The sequence below is a fragment of the Aspergillus lentulus genome (assembly GCF_001445615.1).
Source record: "Aspergillus lentulus DNA, contig: Alt12, strain: IFM 54703, whole genome shotgun sequence".
Taxonomy (NCBI): domain Eukaryota; kingdom Fungi; phylum Ascomycota; class Eurotiomycetes; order Eurotiales; family Aspergillaceae; genus Aspergillus; species Aspergillus lentulus.
Window position 1 is genome coordinate 3663963 of NW_028322115.1, and position 19469 is coordinate 3683431.

The 19469-nt window shown below is 49.5% G+C and overlaps 8 protein-coding genes across 8 annotated transcripts; 5 read left to right on the forward strand and 3 right to left on the reverse strand.

Moving 5' to 3' along the window:
• Nucleotides 1-155: 155 nt before the first annotated feature.
• Nucleotides 156-660, reverse strand: ALT_7123 (uncharacterized protein; the record flags this gene model as incomplete). The annotated part of the gene is made up of 3 exons (XM_033557343.1): nucleotides 156-257; nucleotides 309-418; nucleotides 486-660. The coding sequence occupies 3 exons, from the start codon at nucleotides 658-660 to the stop codon at nucleotides 156-158; spliced, it is 387 nt and encodes a 128-aa protein (XP_033413234.1).
• Nucleotides 661-1323: 663 nt separating this feature from the next.
• ALT_7124 (uncharacterized protein) lies at nucleotides 1324-2037 on the forward strand (the record flags this gene model as incomplete). The annotated part of the gene is made up of 1 exon (XM_033557342.1): nucleotides 1324-2037. One exon carries the CDS (start codon nucleotides 1324-1326, stop codon nucleotides 2035-2037), a length of 714 nt encoding a protein of 237 aa, XP_033413233.1.
• A 415-nt stretch (nucleotides 2038-2452) lies between these two features.
• ALT_7125 (protein-transporting protein BCP1) lies at nucleotides 2453-3438 on the forward strand (the record flags this gene model as incomplete). The annotated part of the gene is made up of 3 exons (XM_033557341.2): nucleotides 2453-2536; nucleotides 2595-2831; nucleotides 2884-3438. 3 exons carry the CDS (start codon nucleotides 2453-2455, stop codon nucleotides 3436-3438), a joined length of 876 nt encoding a protein of 291 aa, XP_033413232.2.
• Nucleotides 3439-3622: 184 nt separating this feature from the next.
• On the reverse strand, nucleotides 3623-4609 carry ALT_7126 (chorismate mutase ARO7; the record flags this gene model as incomplete). The annotated part of the gene is made up of 3 exons (XM_033557340.2): nucleotides 3623-3700; nucleotides 3756-4407; nucleotides 4539-4609. 3 exons carry the CDS (start codon nucleotides 4607-4609, stop codon nucleotides 3623-3625), a joined length of 801 nt encoding a protein of 266 aa, XP_033413231.1.
• Nucleotides 4610-5368: 759 nt separating this feature from the next.
• On the forward strand, nucleotides 5369-7610 carry mdv1 (mitochondrial division protein 1; the record flags this gene model as incomplete). The annotated part of the gene is made up of 5 exons (XM_033557339.2): nucleotides 5369-5452; nucleotides 5563-6163; nucleotides 6216-6419; nucleotides 6472-7283; nucleotides 7335-7610. The coding sequence occupies 5 exons, from the start codon at nucleotides 5369-5371 to the stop codon at nucleotides 7608-7610; spliced, it is 1977 nt and encodes a 658-aa protein (XP_033413230.2).
• A 1393-nt stretch (nucleotides 7611-9003) lies between these two features.
• Nucleotides 9004-11205, forward strand: ALT_7128 (uncharacterized protein; the record flags this gene model as incomplete). The annotated part of the gene is made up of 1 exon (XM_033557338.1): nucleotides 9004-11205. One exon carries the CDS (start codon nucleotides 9004-9006, stop codon nucleotides 11203-11205), a length of 2202 nt encoding a protein of 733 aa, XP_033413229.1.
• A 3973-nt stretch (nucleotides 11206-15178) lies between these two features.
• Nucleotides 15179-17130, reverse strand: ALT_7129 (uncharacterized protein; the record flags this gene model as incomplete). Its single annotated transcript, XM_033557337.2, has 7 exons — nucleotides 15179-15358; nucleotides 15420-15547; nucleotides 15599-15673; nucleotides 15727-16344; nucleotides 16394-16483; nucleotides 16541-16854; nucleotides 16910-17130. 7 exons carry the CDS (start codon nucleotides 17128-17130, stop codon nucleotides 15179-15181), a joined length of 1626 nt encoding a protein of 541 aa, XP_033413228.2.
• Nucleotides 17131-18723: 1593 nt separating this feature from the next.
• On the forward strand, nucleotides 18724-19429 carry ALT_7130 (putative transporter C11D3.06; the record flags this gene model as incomplete). The annotated part of the gene is made up of 2 exons (XM_033557336.2): nucleotides 18724-19345; nucleotides 19398-19429. 2 exons carry the CDS (start codon nucleotides 18724-18726, stop codon nucleotides 19427-19429), a joined length of 654 nt encoding a protein of 217 aa, XP_033413227.2.
• Between the last annotated feature and the right edge of the window lie 40 nt (nucleotides 19430-19469).

Consider the following 19469-nt stretch of genomic DNA (forward strand, 5'->3'; position numbering starts at 1 on the left):
AATTAGGGACACAGCTCAGCGGGTGTCGGAAAAACCTGACGATTTAATTCGTCTCTTAAGATGAAAGCTAACATTACATTTGCTCCTCGTTTAGAAAGTGTTCATAGCTCTTGTGAGAGGGATATATCCAGATATCCCTTGCATTATGGCATTATTTATTTCTTGATACCCTTCTCCCTCAGCCGCTGCTCATCGTCCTCCTGTAGCTCCTTGTCGATCTTGGCTCCCTTCGAGGGCTCAAAACCGTGCAATGTGGCCTACACTCATCAGTATCCAGACACTATTGTCGCCGACTGAGGAAACCATACCGGAGCAGTGGGATCTCGCTTGCTCAACTCTGCCTCAGGGTCGTATGGTTTGTTACGGTCGGGGTGCTGCTCCGCCGAAGCGAGCTTATTGGCAATCGAGCGTTCATCCTCTACTTTCGTTAGCTATGTTGATACCAGACCAAGCTGGTTGCCTGACGGGGCTTGGGAGTGACATACTCGAATCCAAGTTTCGGTGGCTTCCCTTCTGGCCCTCATGATACCGTTCCCGCTCGTTAAGGACAGACTGGGGCTGGTTGCGCTGGTCGCCAGCCTCGTAGACAGAGGGCTGGCCGACGTTGGATTGGCCGCCGCCGGCGTATGAGCTACCGGATTTTTGAGTTCCTGTGGGCATTTTGGCGATATCCTTTTGAGAGTTGAAGATTTGAAGAAAGGGTAAGAGGTCGCGTGAGGTCAATTAGAGTATTGTATTTGAGTTGAATGAAAGTATGTGTGTTGGTCGTGGTGAGAGATTCATAGAGCTTTATACCAGATGTTGGACCGTTGTGATGTCATATGGTCGAGTCGCTGAGATCATATTTTGTGGGGCTGGCTGGTGATGTATCCTGAGAACAGGAGAATAGGCGTGTTTGACTGGGTTAATGTGATCATACCTTTCTAGTGTGGAGAAAAGGAAAATTCAATTCACTTCGAAACATTGTCCCAGGAAAAATCCCGGTGGTGATGCTGGTTGATGGTGTCATGGCGTGCTATACAGCTCAGTCCGGACTGCCCGTTCCTGGCTACCATGCGAGCAGTCTATGGTCTTAACACAAGGATATTCTATAACATTTTTCAGACAGTCATAATTTCGGATTCAATATGAGTCCAAAGCGCTATCAAAGTAGGAGTGCATTTGGATGCATCATCTGAAGGACTGAACTTGACGTGCGGGGGTTGTACGTGGGCGTCAGCGATGCATCCTTGCATGATCACCACAGCGCACTCAGGACTAAATCATTCCTTCTCTATGCTAGCTGCGATATTCAACCCCACTAATTGGCCCACAGTAATCACAATGACATCTATTGACCTTCGCTACGAACAACTGTTCCTAGAAATCGAATCACGGTTCAGATCCACCAGCCTCCCCGCGGACAAATGGTACATCCTCGCAATCGCAACCATCGTCGCCAGCTCCGACCCGGAGCGTGCAGACCAGCTCTACCTCCACCTCATCAACCAGCCAGGCCATGAGTCCCCCAGCGCCCGACAAGCCCTCGTCAAGCGTCTACGAGAATCCCTCTTCAAATCCGTCATCATCGTCGGCGTCTGCAAGCCCATCGAAGCCATCCTAGCCATCAGCAAGGTCGAGCGCGACGAAGATAAAGAGTTCACCTGCACGCGGGAGAACTGGCAGTGCGACGCGGCCAACCACGAGCGCGGGATGGACTGGTTCGGCAAGCTGTACGCGCGCAATGCGTCCAACACGCTGGACCTGTTCAATGCGCACAAGGACTTCGCCTGGTTATCGAGGGAGATCACCTACGGGTTGTTTCTGTCTGACCGGCAGGTGCTGGATGATGTGGATACGCAGATGGTTGTGTTGCCGGCGATCATGAGCCAGAATCTCAGGACCGAGACGCATTGGCATATTCGGGGCACGAGGCGGTTGGGGCTCTCCAGGGAGGACGTGCAAGTTGTTTGGGATTGTGTGCAGCTCGTGGCGCGGTTCTATGGCGTAACCTTGGACAAGGTTCCTACTGTTGAGGAAGTGGAAGCTGACATATGAGACTTTGCTTTCCTGATTGACTGTCTTAGAGACATGCATCGATAGAAAGGCTAGTGTACAGAAAGCTCGCCTTGCCATTCCATCATGACGAGCCACAATGTGAGCTCCAGCATGAATCTCAGATTTTGCAAGCAAATGTCATGCCCTGCCTCCTGTTCAAGGTATAATTCTTTCTAGAGATGACCTTCAACAGCTCGTTTTGTTAAATGCTTCTTGTCGCCATGACACTATAGAATAAAGATGGAGGTCACGTGCTTGCGATAAGCTGCTGATAAAGCCAAGGTCCGAAAAAATTAGCGAGGGGCCCTATCGGAGCATCTTTATTGACCGCCGACGAACAGTCTGGAGAACTTCGACTGCCAAGACAGACGCTTCTCAATCCTACAGATCACTCTGATATCAAGAAACATTCAGAATGGGAAAGCGAAAAGAACTGAAAGACAATGACGTCGAGATGGGCGGTACCGGGCGCCCAGTGGAGGATGATGAGTCCGACGAGGTATAGACACCAACCTGCTCCTGTCGCATATTCATGCTAACAACATTACGTTGACAAGGAGATGGATATGGTGAATGTGGATTTCGAATGGTTCGATCCGCAGCCCGCGGTGGATTTCCACGGACTCAAGAATCTCCTCCGACAACTGTTCGATGCCGATTCTCAGATCTTCGACCTGTCCGCATTGGCGGATCTGATACTAGCACAGCCCTTGCTCGGATCGACAGTGAAGGTGGACGGCAATGAATCCGATCCATATGCATTTCTGACCGTATTGAACATGCAAGAGCACAAGGTACTTCCACTTGTTCTTTGAGGACTGAGAGGAGCTAGGCTTACTTGTTCAGGATAAACCCGTAATCAAGGATTTGACGTCCTACCTACAACGCAAAGCCTCGTCCAGTCCTTCCCTCGCACCCCTTTCGGAGCTCCTTTCACAATCGCCCATCCCTCCAATTGGGTTGATTCTCACCGAGCGCTTGATCAACATGCCAGCCGAAGTTGTTCCTCCAATGTATAGCATGCTTCTGGAGGAGATCGCGTGGGCCATCGAAGACAAGGAGCCGTACAATTTCTCACACTATCTGATTGTGTCCAAGACATACGAGGAGGTTGAATCTAAGCTGGATATGGAAGAGTCCCGTCCGCAGAAGAAGAAGAAGAAGTCTGGCAGCAATGTCGAGCGATTCTTCTTTCACCCCGAGGATGAGGTGCTTGAGCGACATGCGATCTGCTCTGGCTCGATAGAGTATACACATAAGCACGACGAGGGCCTTTCTGACTCAAAGCGGGCTTTCCAGGATCTGGGCATCAAGACATCGGGAAGTCTGATTTTGATCGACGGCCCGAAACTGGAAGCTGCAGTCAAAGATGTGACGGATTATTTGAAACCTCCTGTATAGGCATATCACAGCTGCAGCCAATGACTCCATGACGAAAGAACAAAAGTATGAGTATTAGCCGACGCATGCATGTCTATATCCATCATTCAACCCAGAGATTACAGCTTCTTTTCTTTTCATGAGGGCATAAGATACATCATTCCCATCAATACATCATATATACTGGCGATACTACTTGAATCGCTCACTCCCATTGAGTGCCTTTCAGCCGTTGCATGAGGTACTCGACTTCCACCACCTTGGTCAGAGGGATGACGTATTCCTGTTTCCGGAATCAGCAATGCTCGCTTTCCAACGCAGTCAAATCTCGCACTCACCTTGTACATGGCAACCACCGCATCCACATTGATCTTTGGCCCTGTCTCCGAAGGAAACGCAGGGTCGGTCCCGTAGGTCTTGGCCTTAAGGCCCAATCTCTCCAGCACCTTCTGTTCTACCTTCGCATCGGTAATGGCCGCATCGATTCCGGCGCGATCATTGGCCTTGATCAGCTTGACAAACAACTCGGGATCCTTCTGGAACTTGGCCTCCGCGACAAATTTGCCAAAGTGAATGCGACGCGAAAGTGCCTGCAGCACGCTTACGTCGCACGTCGCCGCGGACCCGTAGTTCTCTTTTGCCTCTCCTCGATCCTCGCGTTCGAAGTGCGCGCACACTGCAGGAAGGATATTCTCAATATATCGCTTCTTGATGATCTCGTTGACATTCACGTCGTTGTCGTGGAGGATCTTGGGGTACTCGAGGGGTTGCAGGATGGGCTTTTCGAGCACTTCGGGGAAGAAAGGATATTCGTCGGGAGACTCATAGCGACGAACGCGGGACTGTAGGCGCTCCTGCTCTCGGAGCAGGTAGTCCATTAAACTGACCTCATCGCCTGGAATCTTGACCCCGCCGGGGATGTAGATGGTCTTGTTGAGGGGGAATTGAACGCGCTCGATCAGGTGGAAAGTGATTGTATCCTCTAGACGACTGAGATAGAGGACAAGTTATAAGATTCCAATTAGCGAACGCATTCATTTGAACAGTGAACATGTAGCAATACCCGGGGTCGGAGATGGTTATGTATGTGCGGGGCAGAAGTAAGGAAATATCGAACTTACATCAACTGGAATCTGATGTTGGCCAGATCCAACGCCTTGGAGGCGTCTGAAAGATCAATTGCAGCATCCATGCTTCTGTTGAGCTCAGGTTGTCGGGAATTCTCTAAGCTTCCCCAGTTTCTAGGATCTTTGGTTCTTCTGAGCTAAGAGGGGAAGAAATCGGCGCCGATGGTCGGGCAGCTTCATCCAGTTTATGTAGGACAACATCAGCGCCGGGCTAGGAAAGCACAGCCTCGGTGACCGTGGAGCTCATCTTCGCTCCAAATCGTGTAAGGCATCATGAGGAGCCAAAAATTTTGATTGACCTCATTCTTTTCAACTAATAGATAGCAGAAGTCAGAGAAGTCAGCTAAGTTACCTGAGGTACCTGGATACCTAGGTATCATGGTCTCCGTATTTCACTTCGGTCATGTGGTATTTTTGGAACATTAAGCCGCCTCCGTCACAGCTTAGAGAGCTGGGAAACATCTTTTCTTCTACCTCTAGAGGCTAGATTTCCGATAATCGGGTCTAGTATTGCCAACTAGGCCGTGATAAAGATCCTATCCCAGAATATATTATTGATCATCCCTTCGCTCATCGACATAGGTAAGGGACTCGCAGAGTATCGAGGCCGCTGTCCCTCGCTAGCTGGTGGTAACAATAATACGGCAGCTCGGAGACACGGTAATTCATCGCGTGCAACTCCAGAGCAACTCTTGATCTTCCCCAGCGAGCCGACCGAGTGCCGAGAAGTCGCCCTTGAAGCGCTTCGACTCTTCTATTTTGTCCGGATAAGCCGTATGGGTTTTTGAGGTCCTTCAGTCTCAAAAGACCCTCCGGTTAGCCTCATGGCGACACAGCGCCGCGATGAGTCGCCTTCTGGTTTATCAGATATTGTCGAGCCGGATGGTCTTTTAGGGATCGGCTTAACGGTGCGCTTCTTTTCTTTTTCCTTGCTCCCTTCGGTGTCTGCGTTCGTCTATGGCTTTTGTGGTACGGGCATGGTCAGTAGTGTATGCTGATATTACTTCAACGTGTACAGAGCCGGCATATCGAAGCCTTCGGGAGAAAAGTCACATCGACTGCAGGGCATTTGATGGGACCAATTACCGAATCAAGCAACGGCGGGCATTACCACACTGCCATGGCCGACATACATCGCGAGTTACGGCGGCCGACGACTCAGCGCAAAGTTTTTTCCCTGACACAAACCACTCCGACCGACCTCGTTCGCTCCAAGCTCTCAACATCTGAAATTCAATCGCGCGCCCTCTCTTCTCTGCCCGACGAGCTCCTCGCAAACATTCCCGAAGACTCTAGCTCCTACTCTCTGTTCGAGGGCTTCAAGGCCACCCAAGACGACCATGAATTCAGGAAAGCCCACCGACGGCGCAGCTCCAAAGGGAAGAAGCTGCTGAAGGATGGCGAGGCGGCCGGGGCTCTTCCATCAGTGCCGAAGGACTTGAAGAAGGAACGGGACCTGTTGAGCCGGCGGCTGGACCTTATGGGTGTGCGCAAGAATATGTGCAGCTCGGAAATCCACGAGATTGACAACAAAATCGCTAATCTGCACAACATGAGGAAAATCGTGCTGGATCGGTTGGCGGGGTTAGAGATGGAAGAGGCGGAGCTCGAACATGAATGTGGGTTATGGCGAATTTGAGGCTTCATGGTACTGTTTCTGACACCTGACAGTGACTGAAATCGACAACAAGCTTGAGGATATCCAAGAGGAAGCGCCGAAGACTCCTGTAACAGCTGCAACCCCGAAATCCTCGGCAGTGAACGATGACTCGGTCGTTTCGGAAGACGCGGCTATGGATGCGTCTTTCATGTCAGAGTCGATTTATCAGAAACTACCTTCACATTCGCCGAGGAGTCTGAAACAGCGCTCTATAAGTACTGTTCACCAAAGCTCGTTACTCTACCACCCGTCACTAACAACGCTTAGGGAAACGCTCGATGCCTATCCTACACGAACACTTCGCACCCGGATCACAGATCAAGGAAATGCAAGCCCATACTGACATGGTGACAGCTATTGACTTCGATTACCCTTTTGGTACGATGGTGAGCGCCGCTTTGGATGACACCGTCAGAGTTTGGGACCTTAATATTGGCCGCTGTACGGGGTTCCTGGAGGGCCATAATGCCTCCGTTCGGTGTTTGCAGGTCGAAGACAACATTGTCGCTACAGGATCTATGGATGCTTCGGTCAAACTCTGGGACTTGAGTCGTGCTCGGACTGTGACCCGTGACAACCGTCTCAACAAACATGAAGAGGGTGAAGGGGAGGACGACAATGCGTCAGATGCTTTCTCATTGTTTTCTGCAACCACTCTGGAGGACTGCTATGTGTTTTCACTCGACGCCCATGTTGATGAAGTGACAGCGCTCCATTTCCGAGGGAATACGCTGATTTCCGGCTCTGCGGATAAGACTTTACGGCAGTGGGATCTTGTCAAAGGACGTTGCGTTCAGACATTAGACGTCTTATGGGCCGCAGCTCAGGCGTCAACCCTCGGGGCTGACACACAATGGCGCCCTTCGGGACGTCTCCCGGACGCGTCTGCGGATTTCGTCGGCGCACTCCAGTGTTTTGATGCTGCGCTCGCCTGCGGTACTGCCGACGGCATGGTCCGGCTATGGGATCTTCGCAGCGGCCAAGTCCATCGTAGCCTCGTGGGCCATACTGGGCCCATCACGTGCTTGCAATTTGACGAAGTGCACTTGGTGACGGGAAGTCAGGACCGCAGCATCAGAGTAAGTCTTATCTCTGGATATCTTTCATCCTGAGTTCTGACGCAATTACAGATATGGGATCTACGCATGGGCTCCATCTTCGATGCGTACGCCTATGACAGACCAATCACCAGCATGATGTTCGACACAAAGCGCATAGTCGCTGCGGCTGGCGAGAACGTTGTCAAAGTATACGATAAGGCCGATGGTCACCACTGGGACTGTGGAGCCGGGGTTGGTGCAGATGAGTCCGGCCCGGCGCCTGCGACAGTCGAGAGAGTACGGCTTAAGGACGGATACTTGCTCGAAGGCCGCAAGGACGGTACCGTGGCGGCGTGGACTTGTTGAACGATTCTACCGGCTACTTTCTAAGTCTACATGATTCTTAACGGCTTGCATTGTCATCCTATATTCCACGCTGCTTTTCTCATGTTGACCCGTCGCACATCATGACCATGATTTGCGCCTTATGCTATAGCACCATCCTTCACACTTGTATACTAGCATGTATCTTGGAACCAATATAAAGGGGAAAATGGCAACTGTATGTGGGGCCAAGGGTGTGCCAATCTGGACAGGAAGTGACACAGCAGGCTTCCTCAAAATAGAACAAAGAAGAAATATTTTAAGCTGAAGTGTTCAAGATGAAACATGCTCGAGGAATCAAACAGGAGTGACACATGAGATAAGGGGACTTGAATGCCAGTCAAAGAATAAAGATATTCAAACAATTTCAAGCTTCCCCATGTCTTCTCGTATGCAGCAATTGGTCATCGAGGACAGTATATATTTCCAATATATGGCTTTCTTTCAACTTCGTAATCCTCATATTCTCTTTGTGCTCTTGCTTGGCTTCGCTCTGTTGCTGCTGTTGCCAAGCCTTTCCCGATTTGGCTCCATAATGGAACGGGTACTTGGCCAAATACTTGACATCTCCCTTTCCACACCACGAACAGCCATCGAGGGAGTAATATAACTTCTAATGCGCGATATTGAAAGATCTATCAGCAAAGCTATCGATAATATCCTCCATTCTCTGTCCCGAGGGTTTAAGCTTTGTGGGTCTCCATTCCAGCCACCGCGAAAAACACCCGCGTTTCGACAGCTTCGGCGCGCCAGACTCCTTCATTTACGCGGAGGCTATTCTTGACGACGCCGAACGTCATTCGCAGGGCTTTACTAAGTTGCTTTATTCCCTGAGGCGCTTTGTCTTGATGCTGTCTTTGTTTTTTTCCCCTCAAAGATAAAAGCCAAAGTGTCCCATATTGAATGCGGCGATATCACTGTTGTGCCTGTCTTTTAGCCCGCCATCTTGGCCTCACTTTGGTCTCACCAACACACTACCACTGCAACAATCTGAAGATCACGCAGAGTCATTAATTGATTCTATGATATGTGAGTGCTGTTATTACAGCTTCAGAATTCAGTATCCAATTTTGTTGGTTTTTGCGCCTTTGGTCTGAAGCACCTTGGACAGCACGAGAACGATCTCTGCCTGAGGTTGCCGTTTGAGAAGTGTCGGCTTCGACTCATGCAGACCAGCTCCTGGTAGCGAGTGCTGTTTACGAAACTGTAAGTCTTGACACTAAGCTTTTCGCCTAACCTAACCGTCGTTTATCTGCGTCTACTGTGTTGGAATCTCGCATCTGTGCCTACCTTTGACGGATTCACCCTTATCCTTCTGCTTCAACTGACCCCACATAGACAACGATAACGGCTGTACAAAGCCACCTGGGAACAGATGCCGCCTAAGCGCGCAGGCACCCGGCGTGCCGGAGCTACTGCTCGCTCCGAGGCCTCGATCATTTTTGGTCATTCGAGTCCAAGTGTCAGTAACCAGCCGCTGCCAGACGTGCCTACTCAGCCAAGCTGGGCCTATGGCTCACCGGCAGCACCTGTCCTTCCTCGTCAACTAGTCGCGAAGAAGATGGGTTTGGCCGAAGTGGCCGAATCGATTGATCAGACCATCAGAGACGCTCAGAAGCGAGATCGACAGAGTGACCCAGATGAATCCAATGATACAGATGATCGACCTCATATGAACACACGCTCACGGAGACGGTCATCAGCTGCTAACGCATCACCCGTCCGCCGGCGAACCAAGCGAGAACCGACTCCAGATCAAGTGCAATTGCTTGATGCGTTACGCGACGCGACTGTCTCCCCGAATCAGCGCAACGGAGAAAATGAAGAGCAAGCTGAGAGATCTACTGCAACCCCAACTCCGCCTATCCCACACACACTTTCCACCATGTCCAGTCCGGCCTCTCAGATGCTTACAGACCCCAAATATCCCTCTCTGCCAATAGAGCAGCTGTATCCTTCCCCGCTGCAGCGCATTGGCTCCCCCACTCGCAACGATGTTTCTCTAGAAATATCGCAAAATGCAGGCATAGATGACAACGAATCGGTCATTTCGTGGATGGTAGAGCGCGATATCCACGATGATGACCTGCAACGGACACGTTCCACTCGCTATCGCAAAGAGCCAATCGGGAAGAATATTACTGCGCCGCCTCGTCGCTTTTCTGGGCTTGCTTTCGCAAATGAGACCATTGTAGAGGAAGACGAACCTGATTCGCGTCTTTCTGTCTCGAAAACGCCTCGAGAACTGACAGTGGAATCAGAGGCACAATCGGACCATCAAACCGAGCCGGATCAGCCTCCGGAGCCTTTGGAGACTCGAAAGGAGTCTGTACCACAAGTGGAAGTGTCTTCGGCACCTGCGCGGACTATCATTCCAGATTTTTTTACGAAAGAACAGTCGTTCAATAATTCTACCACGCTGCCACCAGACCAATCCTTCACAGACCACGCTCGATCAACACCAGCCACTTCTTTCATACCTAGAGTATCAGTTTCTCTTCCATGGACACAAATTATTCGAATAGCTGGTGCTATACTTCTGACCGCCATATCTCTTCTCACAATTTATTCGTTCAGCGACACACTTGCCAACATACCCCACGACATCGCCTCGCACTTTCCCTTTCGCAATCCCGCCCCCTCAATTCCCCTGAACGCTTCCGACATCGAGGCGCTGAATAGACTTAATAACCAAGTGATGAGATTGGGAGCGCAAGTTTCTTCTATCTCCAAGGAATTGAGCGTCGTTAAATCTGAGGTCAAAAACGTCGCTGGCCCAACCACTATCATTGAGCCGGTCAAAGTGCCCAAGAAGCCCAATTTTCTCAGTATAGGGACCGGCGTATTGGTAGATCCGCGCATGACAAGTCCAACCTACGGAGAGAAGAAATCCAGGCTGCCTAAGTGGCTGCAGGACCGGATATCAGACTGGGGTGAAGATCCGCGGCCAAAGCCCAACCCACCTCTTACGGCCTTGGTACCCTGGGACAGTGTGGGCGATTGCTGGTGTAGCGCTCCACGAAACGGTGTGTCGCAGCTGGCTCTTCACTTGAGCCGGCCCATTGTTCCCGAGGAGGTCGTCGTCGAGCATATTCCCAAACATGCTACCCTTAATCCAGGAGCCGCACCGAAGGACATGGAACTCTGGGTTCAATACACGATTAACAAGAGCACGTCTGGTGAACTTCCGACGGAAGCAGGATCTTCCGGTTGGTATAAATCCTACCTAAGATGGCTCCTCTCTTTTGAGTCTAAGGTACTCGAAACGGAGTACCAGTCTCCGATGCTATCAGAGCGATTCTCACTACACGACTATATAATGGGCTATCTTCGTCCCGCCTACCACAATGAACCTGAGAGTGCTTACTGGAACGCTACAACTCTGGGTCCGACATTTTACCGTATAGGGAAATGGAAGTATGATCTCCACGGGCAGCACCACGTCCAGGAGTTCAGTCTGGATGCGATCATCGACCAGCCCGACATCCGTGTAGACCGAGTCGCTTTCCGCGTCAATTCAAATTGGGGGGCTAACTTCACCTGCTTCTATCGGTTGAAGTTATATGGTCACCTCTGATTCCCCACAAGGCTGCTGCACATACGGAGAGGGATCGACTACTAGTGGATAGTGATATTCGATTGTGGCATCGCTTTACTCCTTTTATTGGTCATTCTTCCCAATTTGTTCTCATTAAGCGTTCACCTACAAAGATCGCCACAGCGACTGATAACGGCTTCCGTCGAGCATGGTTAGGGTCGTTTGAATGACTCCTATCCGTTTTGATTCATGATTTTCTTGATTTCTTTTACCTTTTCAGCCCATCTGCCCTCGCGGATGTATTTTCATGGAAGCATAATCGGCGTTTACCTGACCTACAAGAGCTTTGGGCTTCGGAGGGCGCTTTGATGGCTGAGATTCCCCCTTGACTACAATAGGAATGCTTTTCCTTTCTTTAGCTTCTTTGTACCATATAGATGATTCATTATTGAATGCATATTCAATGCTGCTTGGCTATTGATAACGTGAGATGTGCGAGTTTCTCAATTAAACCACTTCATTGAGCCAGAGCATTAACTCTAGTCCCCTCGCTAGGTAAATAAACGCTGATAGCATGAACCTAAGTCTTGCGCTGGCTGTCCGATGATGAGGGGAAGAATATGTAGCTATTTTCGTTAATTCTTTGCTATGTAGAATGTAGGTTTACCATCATACAAATGATGGGAGCTATCTACCAATGATCACATGATCGGATTCCGCCATACTAAGTATGCCCATACACCCCCGAATTCAACCATCGAGGTCGTAGCCATTTCTCAATTATGCAGTTAATCTATAATCAAGGCGTTGAGTCGGTGATCTGCTGTTCGTGGTGCTCCGCTAGGCTAAGCCCAGCGCCTTAAAGAATTAGTTGAACTTCAGACGACCGAGCGGCTTCGTCATGAGATCCGCGATCATCTTATCTGATGTAAGGTGCTGCAGGAAGACCTGCTTCTTGATAATTGCATCTCTGATCCAATGGCAGTTGATATCTATATTCTTACCGCGTGCATGGAACTGAGCATTGTGAGCTAGATCCATAGTGGGCTGACTGTCGGTGTTGAGTAGCATAGGGCGGACGCCTTCAAAGCCGATATTCAAAGGAGATAGGTGAGCCAGATGACTTCCTTTGTAGTGCGGATAATTGCAATGTATTTAGCTTCACACGTAGACAAAGAGACGACTATTTGTAGCTTGGATGCCCACGAGATAGGCCTATTTGCTGAACATAAAGACGCATCCAGTAGTTAAACACCTAGTGTCGATACATCCTGCGTAGTCTGCGTCGACGTAGCCAATGATGACGCCTAGCTTTGACATGACGTCCTTGGCATTGTAAGGCTTATAGACGTCTCCGATAACCAGGGTCTGACGAAAGTAGCGAACGAGATGGATGAAATGTGATGTGATTTGTCGGGATTTGCTGTGTATCTGGCTAGCTTCCCCAACGACGAAAGCAGTATCCGGTCAAGTCTGCAACATGGGATACATGACCGAATCGATTGCAGCTCCGTTCTCTCTTTGAGTTCGAGATCATGACCAACAGTCCGAAAATCGTCCTTGTCGAAACGAGGAGCACGCTGGATGTTACTCTGTGTATCCACCTCGCTGCTTGCGGGGACCACAGAAAGGATGATAGACCGCGAGTTCTCCAAATATATGTCGATCAAGGAGGCCTTGCATGAAGCTTCGAAGATTGTCTATGCCGACAGTGAAGGACCGAGTCCAAATTTGTTCCCAAGGTGGATATGCGAAAAATTCCGCCTTCATCTCCCGACGCTCAGCCGTAGTCGTGCCCTTCTCCAAATCAATAGGGCCGAGGATTTTTAACAAGGAAGAATCCAAGTTCATTTTCGTTCTATCATCCTTACTGTGGTCCCCGCAAGCAGCTACATGGATACACAAAGTATCACCAGCGTGCTCGTCGTTCCGGCAAGGACGGGTTTCGGACTGTTGGAATCATTACGAGGATGCCGAACTGCAGCTGGAGCCCGCCTGCGAGAGACTTCTGAACAGGTCATCTTTTTCCCCAGTGCGTCTGGAGGTAAGGTTCCGTCTACCGGTGGTTTCGCTCTCTGTTACTTGTGCCACGCAACCTGGCAGAGACCTTCTAAATGAAAAGGCACTGAGCATCGACGGGATCACGGGTAATGCAGAAGTGCTAGTCATGGTGGATATGCTCTCATCCATGACAATCTTCATGCTGAACTTCCGCTGGCATCCGGACTAGCGACGAAATACCTCACCCCTATAGATCACTGGCTTCTCCGCATCGATAGCAGGCTACTCATCTGAGTGCTTCTGAATCTCTGCATATGGAGTAGTTTTATTTGTGGATATGCTTCCACTTGGAAAAGAGCGCTTCAAGCCGCGAGGAGTAGGAGGAGCCGGTTCAGATAAAACAAATCTTCCACATGTCTGAGGTGAGCATCCTGACTAGCGTATTCTTGGACAGCTGCTGCACTCCGAGAAAAGGACGATCCGAGTCAGAATCTTTACAAGGACCATCTGTTGTCCATGAGCTTGTATCGTATGTATGGCATCACGTATGTCGGCCAGATCCTCGACAGGGATTGGCCGTGGCTCTAGACCGTCATCTAGCTGATGCCAGGCAGGTTTAGTCGTTCAACGGCGGGTGAGAAAAAAGGTGATCATTTCAGGAGGTGTGATGGGCATGGGACCAGTGACTGTGGCGTGCCAGTCTGAGTCCGGGACTTCTTCATAGACATCAGAATTGAAATTTATTGTCAGCGCGTCACCATTGCGCGCCATTCTGTCAACGGTTTGCATGCGGAACCAGGCACAGAGAGGAAGCCCAGGTAGCGATGGTTGAAAGCTCATCTGTTTTCTGGATACTGCCATTATGATTCTGGTGGTAAGAACAATGTCTCTGTTCCGTGGCGCACCGCTAACGACTAACTGCCAGGCTGTTGGCGAAAAGAGGAATGCCCACAGCCGTTTCCCGCGGGATCCTTCAGTCCTCCCCGATGGAGTGAGATCAAACTTTCCTGGTATCTAGTGGTAAATTGGTTGTCGTTCGTCCCAGCATGCCGAAGGAGCTAGCAATGGAAGAGACGCCGAAAATATTTCGGTGATATCCAGTCTGTGGCAACCTATCTCAGTTCGATCCGCGCCACTCCATATCATTTTGTTTTCCTTGGATCCCATAACCAAGGCACTAGTCTTGCCCTTGCCCTCCTTGCCTGCAAAGTCCCACATATGACGGACGCCTGCGGGAGACACGGGAGTCAGCATTTGAGTAGATGCAAGAATCTCAGATTGAAGTGCTTGGGAACGCTCACCAACTCATTACGCGAGAATAATTTGGTTCGCTTTATTCCTGATGGTTGCCAGGAATGAATGGGCTTTGATGCTCTCGACCCTGCTCAGCAAGTAGATCCTTCGAAAGGCTTGGTGGTCGATGTAATTCTTGTCAGAAGGGCTATACACAAATCTCCCGAGGTGGGTTGGTTATGGATAGCCCAGAGTCGTGGTTGCTAGTCCTTCGAGCGTCCATACTCAAGGACGGCATAAGAAGAAGGCAAGAAGAGTTTGATGGCGAGAGGGAGATAAAATCCGACTTAGCCGGGGAGGTGAGTGAATAAATAGACCAGAATTAGGAGTTGAATAAAGCTTGGTAGTGAATCCACAGCTACTTATTATTGAATATCTTGCAAATCTAGGGACAAACAAGTATGCGGCATTGAAAGGAAGTGAATGATGAGACAGTAGTCTGAAACAATAGGACATGCTGACGGTTACACATAACAGTTTAAGCCCGTTGTCAAAATGGCTACACGCAGGAGTCTAGAGCTCATTTCCATATTATGAGCTTTATATGAGTGGATATCATCTTTAGCGATTGCGCACAAGCAAGGCAGTGGAAGACAAGATTATCTACGGCAGTTCAGTGGTACAATAGAGCGGAAAGGAGGATAGCTCATGGTTCATCCTCTCTCGAAAATACATAGTATAAAACTTCTGGCAATGGCATCTATGGCATCTATACAGATCAAATCCCTGAGTCAAACTCAGGATTCACCCATGATGGCACTGGCGACATCTTCCGCATCGACGCGCCAAACCAGTGTAATAATGCAAACACAGCCGTTCCACCAACCGCGACAATCAACGCCTGCGTGGTAAACGTCCATGTGTATCCTGTCGCGGCCTGCCATTGCGCAATGAAGAACTGGAGATGTCAGTCAGCTACCATCTCAGTAACCAAGAAATTGTCATTCAAAGGAACATACTGGGTTGATAAAGGCGCTCAAGTTGAGGAAGACAGCATAGAAGTTGATCACACTCGTTGACTGAAGCGGGTAGCTATCGATGATATAGCTGCTTGTGACGGTATTCCCCATCTGGATTCCAGCAGCAACTGGGAACTGTCAGTAGTTGATTCCTCACTCCATCAGCTGGACAGACTTACAGAGGAAGAACGCGACTTGACCAACTATCCAATGGTAGTTCTTATCAATACTGACACCCCAGACAACAAGTCCAACTGACATCTGGGTTAGCCTCCGTTTGTGAAAGCTAAGCGAACGATGAACTCACCAGCTGTGACGAGGATAGCAGGATAGGCCAGCCACAATCGCATCTCCGCGACACGCACGCTGCCATTCCTCTTCGCCAGTCTCCCAACAAGGTAATCACTCAACCTACCTGAGCAACAGATCTCCGAGGTCACTGTCCCCAGAAACAACCCAAGAAACAGCAGTCCTTGGATCAGTGGGGTGTACGACGCGTACGCAGCAGGCACCATCGTGATGACCGACAAAATCCACCAATACCACAAGAAACAGTATCCGATAACGCTGATAGCTACGACAGGAAATCGGAAAGTGAGGACAAACCGAACGACGGAGTCCCATGGTTTTGGATGCCGCATGCCGGGAACAGGTTTGACATTGAAGAAGCCGAGCTCTTTTGTTCTTGGAATGGCGGGTCCGGCTGCTGTTGCCATGTTCTCGGTCTTCTCGTCAACTGGGCTTTGTTCGATATCTGAAGAGGTCGGAGGTTTATGGCCTTCCCGCGGCACGCGCTGTAGCATAGTTGTGCGCGGGTATAGGGTTTCGGGCATGAGGAAGAGTTCGAGGACCAGCAGTGCGGCGAAGAGGATGGCGTTGAACCAGTTGATCCATGCTGCGCTCACTACATTCAAGAAACCACCGACTAGGAAGCCTTAGCATGTGTCATGAGGAGAGATGCTTGAACCACTCACAGGTTGGCCCCAGCAAGAGTCCAGAGTCAATTGCCAGAACCCACAAACCAAGTTTCTGTCCGCGTTCATAGTCAAAGAAAAGATCATTGACTGCATGAGTCAGTACGTCCGTACACTGTTGATTGAGATGGCAGATATGGTACCTACCAACGGCCATTCCAACCGTCGCCGCTGGGCTAACCCCGAATCCCTGGAAGAATCGAGCAGCCATGTATCCGCTATAATTGTCTGCCACCGCTACTCCGATTGTTGACACGAGAGCAATGGCTGTTCCGGTAATGAAAATGGTACGACGGCCGTATATGTCGCTGAACGAAGTCCAAAAAAGGGGCCCTACTGAAAGTCCTAGGGCAGGAACTGCGACGGTCCAGTTGACTTCTGAGTAGCTGATACTGAACTGTGACTGGAGCTCAGGAAATGAAGGGACTGTTGTGGTTGTGATGTAAGTAAATAGAAAATATCTTCAATCAAACATTAGCAAAGGCTGACTGATATGTGAGCTATGCGAGCACTGACTTTAACATGACGATCCCCAAGATGGTATGCTTCTCAAGCCGTGACCAGTTGAGCGGATCCAAGGGATCTGAAGTCGGTTGAGGATGTATCTTGATTCCATTTTGCTCTATTGTCGTCTCGCCGATGACTCCCAGCTCAATTGGAACGGACTGCTTCTCATCAATCCCACTGATTCTCTGCGAATTCTCAAGATTGCCTTTGATCAGTTCTTTTTCCATCATGTATGTGAAAGCATTGGTCTCAGTACAGGTGTCTTGTTATGGATCTGTAGGTAATTCTCTCATGCCAGTACTCGGCATTCGAAGGTATAAAAGGGCTATATACAACCACACTATGGAATAAGAGTCATAAAGGTCATAGTATCTGACCTTACGGGGTTATACTTCGTCTCAGCCATTGTCAAATCAGAATCTGACTTTATATCAAAGTAGAACATCCTTATCTGTGCCTATTTTCTTTGAGACACTTTCCGGCGATCAAGTGGTAGTTAAGTCCAAAGCTTGACTAAGGCTGCGCAAGTGATAAGCATATCAGGGCTCGTTGGATATTCATCTTTTCCAACGTTACTAGGGCTTCAGTGGCGCAACATGCTTTGCGTTTCTGGTTATGTCGATGAACTCTACTAGACCACTGCCTGCAACAACCCCGGATGAGTGGCGTCTTAGTCAACAAACAACCAGAAAGTCTCTTGCCAGTTATCTGTTGCAGATAACGATAAGAGAAGTTTACGGATGACTGACATTGTATTTGTTATATCAGAAATCGGATGCTGTCATGAAATTGATCAGCTCTTGACGTTGGCTCTTCTGGTCTTGAGGCCGTGCACCAAGCTCGACTTCTTTTACGATGACTTCTGGACCATCTGCTCGCTGAACAATATTTCTGGTTCAATTCATATCTCTTGTCATCCATTCTTCCGACTGGAGACTGACGCTATATTTGACCACATTATCGACAGTGACATGTTTGTATACAGGAGTCCATGATTAGGAACATATAAGCCTAAAACATATATTTCTCCTCAAAAAGCCAATCCATGCTAGCTCTCGTCCAGGTGCATCTATTCAAATTACATAGGAATGTCCAGCAGTCGAAAATAGTATACTTGGACTATCCAGACCTGAGCACCATCAGGGGTCGTTATCAATCGCGGGGTTGTCATACTGACAAGTGCTCTGTTTCTCCGAGGCCATTCGGTCACTTACTTGGTTCCTTTTTCTTTCTCTCGCTACTCTTAAATAAAGTTACAGATCACCTTCCAATTTGGGTCAATATTTGGAGAGACAGACTCTTTATTGTACTCGAATTGTTGTCTCCACGACTATCAGCATGACATGGCAGCCGCCGTCGATAAGGGCTCCGTGATCGGACCCCTGATGCAGTGGTCTACGGGTTGTTCTCTATGGGCTGAACTTTCTTCTTCTTCGTTCTGTGCGAGTCATGCAAGTCAGAGGAAGTTCTAGACGGTTCAGTCGTCGACCCAATGCAGACTTTGCTCCTTAGCCGGTTGGCATGATCCACCGGTCGTTGAGATAACATAGAGGCGCTTTTTGTGGGTGCTTAGAATGATGCGATGGAGAGGAAGCGACTGCAAAGAAAATCAAGACTGGCGAGAGGAAACTGACCTAAAGCTGATTCACTGGGTTAGGATTACATACCGCCGGTAACTGGCTTTTGATCTATTCGGAAGACGCTTACTGCCGACCCAAGGTGCCAATTTCTCGCTTAACCATATTGATGTATACAGGATATATAGATTACTTCTTGCCGTTGTCCTATGCATCCTATACAGGACCTTTTGTCATCCTCACAAAATGCGCGACGCCGTTGATCCAACTCGCAGGAGTAGCTCCTTAGATGGAGACAATCCCACTGAGTATACTTCTCTCCTCCCGAAGCCACCAGGCATTGACAGCCCGTGGCATCTGAACGGCGAAACGACCGTCGCTGACGAGGATGATGTCTCAAATCGACACCTTATCATCGCAGAGTTTTGGCACCTGCTCAAAGACTCAATCCCCGTAATCCTAGCCTATACACTACAAAACAGTCTACAAACCTCATCCGTGCTGATCGTCGGACGCTTGTCTCCGGAGCACCTCGCTACCTCCGCCTTCTCCCTCATGTTCGCGATGATCACGGCGTGGATGATTGCGCTGGGAGGCACGACCGCATTGGATACGCTGGCCTCGTCTTCGTTCACGGGGAGCGCGAACAAGCATGATCTGGGGATCCTGCTGCAGCGGGGCTTTTTTGTGCTCGGACTTTTCTATATCCCCGTTGCTATTCTGTGGGCTTGTTCGGAGCACGTTTTTCTTTTGTTGGGTCAGGATCCGGTTCTCTCGCGAGACAGTGCACGGTTTCTAACGTGTTTGATTCCTGGAGGTTTGGGGTATATCTATTTCGAGGTTATGAAGAAGTATCTCCAGGCTCAAGGTATTGCCTCTTCCTTCTTTTCGCTAAGTTTCCGCTAAAGAACGACTCATAGGAATCATGCGGCCGGGAACCTACGTCCTCTGAATCACCTCCCCCTTCAACGCCTTCTTAAACTACCTCTTCT